A 10,126-nucleotide genomic window follows, 5' to 3' on the forward strand; every position below is an offset into this window, starting at 1 on the left:
GACTATAGCTTTCAATTATACAGCTTACCACCTAGTTCCTTGAGTGACTGACATAGCATTGCACACAGGAGTTTTCTAGGTATAGTTCCTAACAGTAAGTGATCCTTGAATTATATTCAATCCATGGTGCATCCACTCATTCTGAATACTGTCTTACAAGGAATTATTACCTAATGTTGCAACTCCCCTGCTGATATCTTAAGAGACCAAAAAGACAATGCTAAAGGAAGGGCATTTTCCATTTCTCTTTGCCTTTCTTTCATTCAGATTTCATTCAGAGACTATGACCTGCTGAATCTCGATAGGCTGAAATCCACGGACAGCAGATGGGGTGGTGAAAAAAGTATTAGGTAGTTCCCCAGGGCTGATGGAGCCAGAGTCACTTTGCACTGAGCCTCCAGTGTTCTCAAACTGGGATATTTTCTTTTTGATCATCTTTCTTTCCTTGGCTCTGCGATTTTGAAACCAGATTTTCACCTGAAACAAAAAATGCTTTGGATTTAATGGGGCAACATACTGAATGCATTTTTCAAAGTCATTGCTGATATTGTTCAGGGACTTTAGTATTAATATTTACAAAGCCTTTTCACATGCATCACTTGAGCCTCACAATGACCTTGTGAAGCATGCCCATTTGACAACAGGTTTTTTTTTTAAAAAAGGCTGAGACTCAGAGAGGGAAAATATATTGCATGAGATGAAATTGAAATCAAGCCCAGGGCCTCAGACTCTGAATGCAGTAGTCTTTACATTATACCTCACTCACCATCTTTGTTGCACAGGTAAAAATAAATAATGATAGAATGGCAGATTCTGAGACATGAAAAGGGAGGGATTTAAATAGCAAAGGTGATTATGATCTGTCATTAAAACATTAAGATTAGTGACTTCCCTGGCAGTCCAGAGGTTAAGACTCTGCACTTCCAATGCGCAGGGCACAGGTTTGAACCCTGGTCTGAGAACTAGGATCCTACATGCCATGTAAAAAATTTTTTTAAAAGTAAGGTTAATGAAACAGAACTGGGTGAACAAGGGTGATGAAGTACTATATCTCTTGCTGTGATATCATTGTGCCTTTATAAATGGTTGAAATGCAGACTACTTGGGATAAGACACTAAAGGACTTTACAGTTCTAGAATTCTATGATATCCAGGATTACTCCTAGACCTTAGTGGAAAAATAAAAAAAAGAACATCAAGTAGTTATGTCATATCAAAATCTGGGTGAGTGGAAACCACTGATTCTTGCCAAGATTTAATTTTCACTGAGTGTCCACAGTAAGCTAAATTTGAGGCAGGAATCATAGGATTAATAGACTACAGAAAATTAAATCTCCTAGCCTGAATAATAGAAAAACTTGCTTCAGGTATAAGCATTGGTGTTCATTTACTGTTATAATTTGACTGATATAAGTCAGATAATTGCCATGATTGACAGATTTCCACTTCACACATAGATTGTAACTACTTGGGAAATCATATCAAGGTTTTGACTTGGCTGACCAATTGTATGAGGATTTTAATCCTTCTCCATCCACTATGTCCCCACCCTTGTTTCCACACCTACATAGTGCCCACCACACTAAGAGGTTCAATAGGAAAAATATGGGCTTTAGGAAAGCTTTGAGAATGGCTTAGTCTTCTTTTGCTTCCCTCCTGCTTATAGATGTCCTTAAAATCTTAGCCTATTGAAATGCTTATATGAAAAATGTTAAATGTACTTCCGGTGTACCTGTCTCTCAGAAAGGCCCAAGTTGACTGCAAGCTCTGATTTTCTCCGAATGGTGATATATCTATTGCAGTGGAATTCTTTCTCCAGTTCCAACCTTTGATGATCTGTGTAAACTACACGGTACTTTTCTTTTGTCCTGGTTTTCCCTGTTAGGGGAGAAAAGAGTGTATTTAATCATATTTTTTTCCTTTGGAGATTATTTTGGTTGGAGGAATCAGAGCCACTGTTCCTACCCTTAGCTATTACTTTCAAATATAAAACAAGTACATTTTTTGAACCAAATATGTCATAAGTCCATTTCTTCATTAAGTACTTTGTCATCTGTGGCTATTTCACACAGACACACACACTCACACACACACACATGCATTCAACACACCTGTCACAGCACCATTGACATACTGTTACACCAAAGCATTTTAAGACAAACACTTTAGCCATGATTTTCATTCCTTTCCCACTCACATATGAGAACAGTATTGGCAATAGTAGCACCATCCATTATACATGCACTTCCATTTATACTGTATACAGTTCTTTCATGTTGTCTCCTATTGAACCTTTCTCTCACCTACCCTTTCAACTTATGTAGAATGTGTCTTATTCCCATTGTACAGAGAAGGAAACCGAGGCTCAGTGTAGGTAAGTGGCTTTGTGCTAGTGGGCTTAGGAATGGGGACCCAAACATATACCTCTGACTCCAAGTCCAATGTGCCAAATGTTAGTCCTAGTTTAAATATGCTGGGCAGCATAAGGATGGCCCAAGTGTAGCAAACTGTTTTGTGATACTGACATTCTTATTACATGCACATTCTAGAGAGAATTTCACTTGGATAGTAATTAAAAAAGAAAACATGTACTGTCACTTAGATTCTGTTCTACAATAGCTCTATGGGCTTCCCTGGTGGCTCAGACAGTAAAGCGTCTGCCTGCAATGCAAGAGACCTGGGTTCGGGAAGATCCCTGGGTCGAGAAGATCCCCTGGAGAAGGACATGGCAACCCACTCCAGTACTCTTGCCTGGAGAATCCCATGGATGGAGGAGCCTGGCGGACTACAGTCCACGGGGTCTCAAAGGGTCGGACACGACTGAGCTACTTCACTTTCACTTTCTCTTCACCTATTAGAAAAATAGTTTAGCTTTTTTGTTGCTGATGTTGTTTAGTCACTCAGTTGTATCTAACTCTTGCAACCCCATGGAGTGTAGCCCTCCAGGCTCCTTAGTCCATGGGACTTCACAGGCAAGAATACTGGAGTGGGTTGCCATTTCCTTCTCCAGGGATTTTTGAGGGAGTTTAAAAAAAAATTTTATTCCCGAATGGAAAATGAGTGGGGGAAAGTAGGGGGTGTTGTTGACTTTACCAGAATAAAATGGGTATTCTAGTATTCTTTGAAAGGATATCCAAACATTTGCTTTGTGTTACAACGTTTAACTAATTTCTCATGCCCTCCTTCAAATAGAGTTTTATTCCTCCTTTTAAATTTTCCAAAGGTGATTAGGAAGTTTCTTTTTCTTTTCAATTTTTCTAACCCCCTCCAGGATCTTCCTCCTTTTCTCTATAGCTTTTGGCAACCCCCTTCTGATCTTCCCTGGTTGTTTTTGATGTGAAGTTTTGGGGAGCGATCTGTAAGACAAAGGTTTCTTTAAAGTGTTTCCCTAAACTCCATTGAGGTGTTAAGATGCAGCACAAGCTTAACAAAGAGCTACATAGCATCAGATCCCATCTTGAACCCTCTTTACATTCAGGAACACCAGCCAATTGGTTTGGAATTTACAAGCCCTAAACAAATGTCAGACACCCTTTCATCTCCAGGAAAGAAAAAATAAAAGGGGACATGAATGTAGAAACAAATTCTAGAGGAGAGATATGTTTTAGGATTAAGTCATGGACTAAAGAACTAAACAAAACTTTCCTTCTTGAAAATGGAAAATGATGAGCTCCAGTCAGTTAATCTATCTCAAAGGCTCAAACTATGAGCTGGTTTTCTCTTTGTTTGCTTGTTTTTCATGGGGTTTTTTGATACCAATTTTTTAAATTGAAGTATAGTTGATTCACAATATTGTGTTAGGTTCATTTGCAACAACCTGGAAAGACCAAGGCAATATTATGCTCAGTGAAATGTCAGACAGAGAAAGACAAATACTATATGGTATCACTTATATGTGGAATCAAAAATATAATACAAATGAATGTATATGCAAAACAGAAACAGACTCACAGATACAGAAAACAAACTTCAGCTGCTTTTCTGAATCTAGGAAACCAAAGTTCTGTCATTTGGTATGTTACAAAGGCAGAATGTATATTTGAGGTCACAATGAAAACATTGAGGTTTAATTTATTTCTAGAACCTAAAATCTTAGAATCAAAGTATATCTTTGAAGAGAAGGTCCCTAAAACTGTTCCTAATCCCAAAGTGACTGAGTGTTTAAATTCTAACTTGAGGCAGAAGTTAAAATTTAATGTGTATGTGTCTGTTTTCAACTCTTTGATAATCAGTAAATATAACCAGACTTCAAGAATTCTGGAAGGTTGCAATTCTTCCCCACCCCCATTGGTCATAAATTCCCCTCTTGCAGTTTCTTCTGAGGACAATAAAGTCAATACCAGGCCTCTTTATTTGCCATGAAAATCCTCACCCTTTCCGGCAATATAACCCCTGAAGAAAGGAGGGATGAGGAAGAGCCAGGCTGCATATCAAAGCCATGCAAAGTGTTAAAAAAAAGTCTGTTGCCCCAATCTTATGGATAAGACCTCAGACCTCAAGAAGACTAGATTAGTTGGAAATACTGACTTGCACGTTTAACGAAGAGAAATGAATTCTCATTTCCTGGTGCTCCTCTTGTGTCCTTCCTCCCAAGCTATTTTCTTTCCAGTTACTTCATTGTCTCTTCCCTTAAATGATGAAATCTGATTGACTGGGTTTTGGACATTTTCTAGTGGAGCATAGAACCATATTTCCATACTAAAACACTAACAAAGTGCTAAAAGCAGTAGCTTTTATTGTTCAAGCCATTCTCTTCTCCCAGAGACTATGACAGTGCTGAGGGTGAGGGCTTCCCCTTCTCCAGCACTATTGTGAGTTAATCTACGAAAATAACAAACTTTAAGTTGTATTACAGGGCTGCTTCAAAGCTCTGTGGTGGGATTTCATTACTTGCCCTGACCAACGACTTTGACAAACCTCTGTAGTTCCCATAAGGAGACAGGATCCCTACAGAGTTTGCAAACAAATGTCATTATATATGATGACTTATCATCACCTAAATGTGCTCATTTGAGAGACTGGCTGTGAAAGTGCTATTAGGCAAAAAAGCACTCTCCAAACCTAAGGATTATGATGATGGTGACAGTGAGGGTAAAGATGATTAACACCAATCCCTTTCAATAGGGAACAGAGTGTAATTAACACCATCATAATGAGTTTCCATGCGATGGTAATCTTTTGCTGCTTTTAGTTAAAAATTGCATCCAAATTCATTTATAAAAATTGTCCAATTTAAAAAAATGATCAAAATCAAGAAAGATAATGATAAGCTTTAGGAATTGCTAAGTAACTCATTTTCTAAAATGTCCTAACTGAAGAAAACCTTTTAACTTCCTTGGTTTTCTGTCTTTTGTCCAGTGGGTTAATCAGAATTATTCAAAGTCACTTCCTTCTCTCCTCTTCTTTCCCACCCCTAAAAACAAAGCTCCTCTCCAGCCCTGCTTAGGTTACCTCCTTTCCAATACTCATACAAGGCTACAACTCTGGGTAAAATAAAAACAAAATGAAAAAATCCCTAGAGTAGTGCTGTCAATGTTTAAAATATGAAAATACTGAACTTTTAAACTGACAATGTTTAAAATATGAAAATGATGAACTTTTCGTGGAATATCTCTGTCAGTTTCCTTTTCACATAATTTTTAAAACAAGGTATGTTTTCAAACAGACTATTTAGGGAACAAAGCGAAAATAAAAATATCTCACTTAAATCAAATCTCTTAGTGGACAGTCATTTATTCTGTATGTCAGTCCCCTTTCTGTCATTCAAAAATCAAATGCCATGATAATCACTATGAAATGTTTTCCTATTGTCCCCTAATGTGCGTATTTTTGTTTTTTTAACTTAAGACTAGTTAAAACATTCTTAAATAACATAAAGAGTTTTCATTTGACTACCATAATCAAGGAGGGGTTACTTCCATTTTGTAGATCATCTGTTTTGTTCTCAGCCATAAGTCAAATGTCCTATAGTACTACAGAGCGAAGTATAAAATTTAGGAGGATCTGACTTATTCACTTAACAGATATTTGTTTAACACTCATTATGTACTAAGCATACAAATGGATGCCTTTTGGTTTGGAGTGATACAGAGAGATGATCAGCTTAATTTTTTCTCAGGTTATCAGTTCATAACCTGAGATCTATGGAAGGGTTTTCAGTGTATCCATGAGTCTCCCCAAATTATTCAAGTAAATGACATATGTGGGACTTCCCTGGCAGTCCAGTGGTTAAGACTCTGTGCTTCCACTGCAGAAAGCATGGGTTTGGTCCATGGTCAGGGAAGTAAGATCTTATATGCTGCTTGGCAAGACCAAAAAGTAAATAAAAATTTTAAAAATCTGGTGGAAAAAATGAAGTGTGTTCATATGCATTTGTGCCCTTGTGCATTTTTCTGGAAGAGGGTCCATACTTTTCATCATATTCTTGAATCATTGCTAAATATGTACTTAGGCTGCAAGAATAAAGCAAAGGGGTATTTTTATAAGACATTAAAATGAAATGGTGATTGAATTTAATAAAGCCTCATCTATAGGATAGGCTGCCACAAGTTAGTGAGGTTCTAAAATCATTCAATTTAGAATTTCTCATAGAAGTTGGAGAGAAAATCTTGTGAAGATGGTATTGTACAGCAAGGTTTGAAGACTGAGCTAAAGATGAAGACTCCATAGAGTAATTTAGAGCCCCTTTCTAAACTTCTCCTGGCACCAGAATTATACAAAAGAGAGACTCTGACAAATGCAAATGAAGACTATCAAACAGAGAAACCCATCATATTTTCTCTTTTAAACAGAAAATTCATGACTCAAGATAATTATTTTACCTTGTCCTTTCCTTCCCATTGTTTTGTCTTTCAAACAACATACTCGTGACTTTCCTTTTTTAAAGTATTTCAAAACATAATCCTGAACTGGAGCAGCCACTTTTCTGGCTTTTGTGTCTTTTGCTGATAGTTAGGTCTTAGTGAATAGGTGTTAATTACAACCCTAAGATTAGATATAACAACAGCCCTGACAGTGCCCCACCCTAAGCTTACTTTCTATTCTTTTTAGCCCACCAACTCACTCTTATTTCAAAAGGCAATATGCAGATTTACTTACAAACACTTTAGAGCTAAGTATTTAAGCTCTACTCTTAATTTGGGATTGTTACCCTAGTAATGTCCTAATCAATTGGAATTGCCTCCTCCAGGCTGAGTACTCTCAATGATAAAATTTGGTCCCTTTCCACCCTCTTGCTTTTGCTATTTTTAAGCAGAGAAAAAGTGCAGAACTGTGAGCAGAAGCATAATCATTATGGGCAAATGCTTTTGAATTGTCATTTCTTCCCCAGAGGGATGAAAGTGATAGAGCTGAATTTTACTAATTTTCTCTAATGAAAGGGAGTGATGAGTTGGAATAAGAATGTGATAAAAGCACAACTATAGCTGAAAACAAACATCTCCCCACCTTCCTCCTCCAGCCCCTGTCCAAGATTAAAGCAGAGTATGCAGAGTACACCCCCACCCCCACCCCCACCCCACACCCCTGCTCACACCCTCCTCCCAGTAGCCACCAACCAGTAGCTTGCTGGTAGGAGCGTGAGTTGGCATTAGGCTGAGATCTCTGGGCTTTCCTATGTGTCCTGAAAAGCCTGTGTCCAGTCCCTGCACCTCGAAATGCCTTCCTGTACTGTTAGGAGGGCTTTAATCCCTTTAACTTTATTGATGCTGGGGCTGATATTGGTGCACACCCCTGGAATGTTAGGGTTGAGCAGCTTATTATGTCCCAGTGGTGTGCTGTAGCTTTCCATTGGTGGAAGGAAAGTTGTACAAAGGCATTGGGTTTGAATTCAGCTGGCTCCTGCCAGCTTGGGCAAAGGAAACTGGAGCCTCCTTGAGAGTCCAGGGTGAGGAGGCCATTTTGCCATAAGGGCCTTTGTGGCTAAACTGGACTGCCTATTGCCAATCAAGCACTAAATCTAAGTTGACCATCACCAGATTTGGGGGAGAAGCCGACCTGCTCAGATAGAGAAGGCTTTGAAATGGAACAGGCGAGCAGCAGTGACTGAGCATAGAGAAACGTAGTTGTCCTCTCCTCATTCACCCACTGACCTTCCCCGTGAATCTGTTTTCCTATCTGAGCAACTGTAGGGTTGGATCTTGATCTTTGTGGCTCAGTATGTCCATCGTCACCGCGGTTGCTCCTTTGGCTGATCAGAAAATGATGAAAAAGTCCTCTACTGTCAGCTTAGTTCCAAGCACTACACTCTGTTTTTGAGCAGAGGCACAAACGAGGGAGGTCACTTGTGGTCTGGGGCCCTGGGCAGTAAGCCACGTAGTGGTCTCCTTAGCTAAGCTGTTCGGAGAGAAGTCTGAGAAGTAGGAGGACCAGAAGGCCAAGAGAAGTAGAGAAGAAGCAAAGGAAGGAAAAGGATCAGAGCATTGGTATCGGTTACTCACCAGTCACCTGCACTGTCTTGCGCATCCATGCATAGGGGCTGTGACGGCTTCTGCTAGAACTCTCACCTGCGATGCCGGCGTCGATGGGGAACAGTGATCCTCCCGCTGGTGTTGGCAGGCTGCTACCGCTGTTTCCACCCCCTGCGGGGCCCAGGTTGCTATATTCCGGTGAGCTGAAAGCGGCGGGGCTCGAGGTCATGTCGTTCATGGGGACCGTACCCATAGTACTGGATGGCCCTGGATACACGCTCCAGTCTTCACGGGGGGGACTATAGGGTGACCCCCAGGCTCCCAGCGTTGGCCCGTGAGGATCCATACCAGGCATATGGGGATATCTCATGTAGTGCGCATAAGAAGGGGCCGCTGCGAAGTTGGAGGCTGGCAGAAGACTCCCACCATCCCCAGTGGCACCAGCCCCGGCGGTGCCACCTCCTGCGGGGCTCCTGAGAGTGCCGGAGTACATGTCCGCTTCTTTTTCCAAAAGGCAGCTTCTGTACATAGTGGCTTGGATATGAGAAAGGAGCTCCCTAAGGCATCCTGAAGTCCCTATAAGGTCCCAATCCGACTTTGAGAAGCAGTAGGGAACCAGAAGTTTAGCTGTGCTGCACGCCCCTCCGACTACTCCATAGGCGTTTCCTACCCTGACGGTTTCCAGGTGACTGGTAGCCCTGTATAGACGGGCCCCCAATTGCTGGGCTGACGTCAAGGGGCTTTAGGCTTTTACATAGCATTTGCATTCAAATGAACGGCCATTTCACTTTCACAAGGACTTGTTCACTCTACATCCTCTCCAAGAGATCCTGTGCCTTTCAATCTCATCTTTCTCGCTTTTGTCCACCTGATCCCATGGCACTAACTTTGCGCTTTTGGAAGCAGGAGCTCCTCCAGAGGTTTCTGACCAGTTCCCCGCAAAGTGAGATAGAGAGGTGTAGAATCAGGGCAAAATCCTGTTATTTGGTCCTTACCCTGTGGCTTCTCCCCTTTATGCTGATCTTCTGCACCTAGTCTGCATTCTTGGTATCTTCTCTGCCCACAGTCCCTGGCACAGGCACTCCACATGGCACTGGCCCATGATAGTACTAAAAAGGGCTCTCCCTTCTCTTCATTGCCCACCCCCCAGTAGGAGGAGAGCTTTGTTTCTGAGGACAGAAATTCATTTCACAACTATATATTGTGTGCCTACTATGTGCTAGGCTGCTGTATACTCAGGGGGTAGAGCAGTGAACAAGACAAACATTCCTGCTCTGCCTTCCTGAGGTTATATTCCAGTAGGTGATAGGCTGGATTAATTGAATGTTTTACAAATGTATACAAATTAAAGAAAGATAAAGAGAGGACGTTATGAAAACAGAAAGGAAAGAAGGAGAAGACTCTTGTGGATAGTGAGTGGGCTTTCTTATTTTTCTGTCAGTTCACTAGTCTTGCTTGGGTATCTCTTTCTGCCAGTACTCACAAAGAGCCAAATTCCTGCAGGCTCAAACTCAGAGCAGCTGAAGCTCCCAACTTGCTTTCACACTTGCAATTTCCTTTGTAAAGTTAAAATTGTTGAAAAGACATGGAGTTGCCAGTAAATGCCAGTGAACTCAAGATTTTACTTCAAGAAATCAGATCACCTCTTGATGACAAAACCAGTTTATATTCCAGTATTCCTTCTCCCTCCACGACTGAAGTGACTTAGCATGCACGCA

The 10,126-nt window shown here is 40.8% G+C and overlaps 1 protein-coding gene across 1 annotated transcript; it reads right to left on the minus strand.

Annotated features, from left to right (window-relative positions):
- Positions 1-270: 270 nt before the first annotated feature.
- CDX4 (caudal type homeobox 4) lies at positions 271-8,937 on the minus strand. The gene is made up of 3 exons (XM_043458082.1): positions 8,439-8,937; positions 1,733-1,878; positions 271-477 (listed from the first exon to the last, which is right to left on the minus strand). The coding sequence occupies exons 1-3, from the start codon at positions 8,935-8,937 to the stop codon at positions 271-273; spliced, it is 852 nt and encodes a 283-aa protein (XP_043314017.1).
- Between the last annotated feature and the right edge of the window lie 1,189 nt (positions 8,938-10,126).

This window comes from Cervus canadensis, chromosome X, assembly GCF_019320065.1.
Source record: "Cervus canadensis isolate Bull #8, Minnesota chromosome X, ASM1932006v1, whole genome shotgun sequence".
Taxonomy (NCBI): Eukaryota; Metazoa; Chordata; class Mammalia; order Artiodactyla; family Cervidae; genus Cervus; species Cervus canadensis.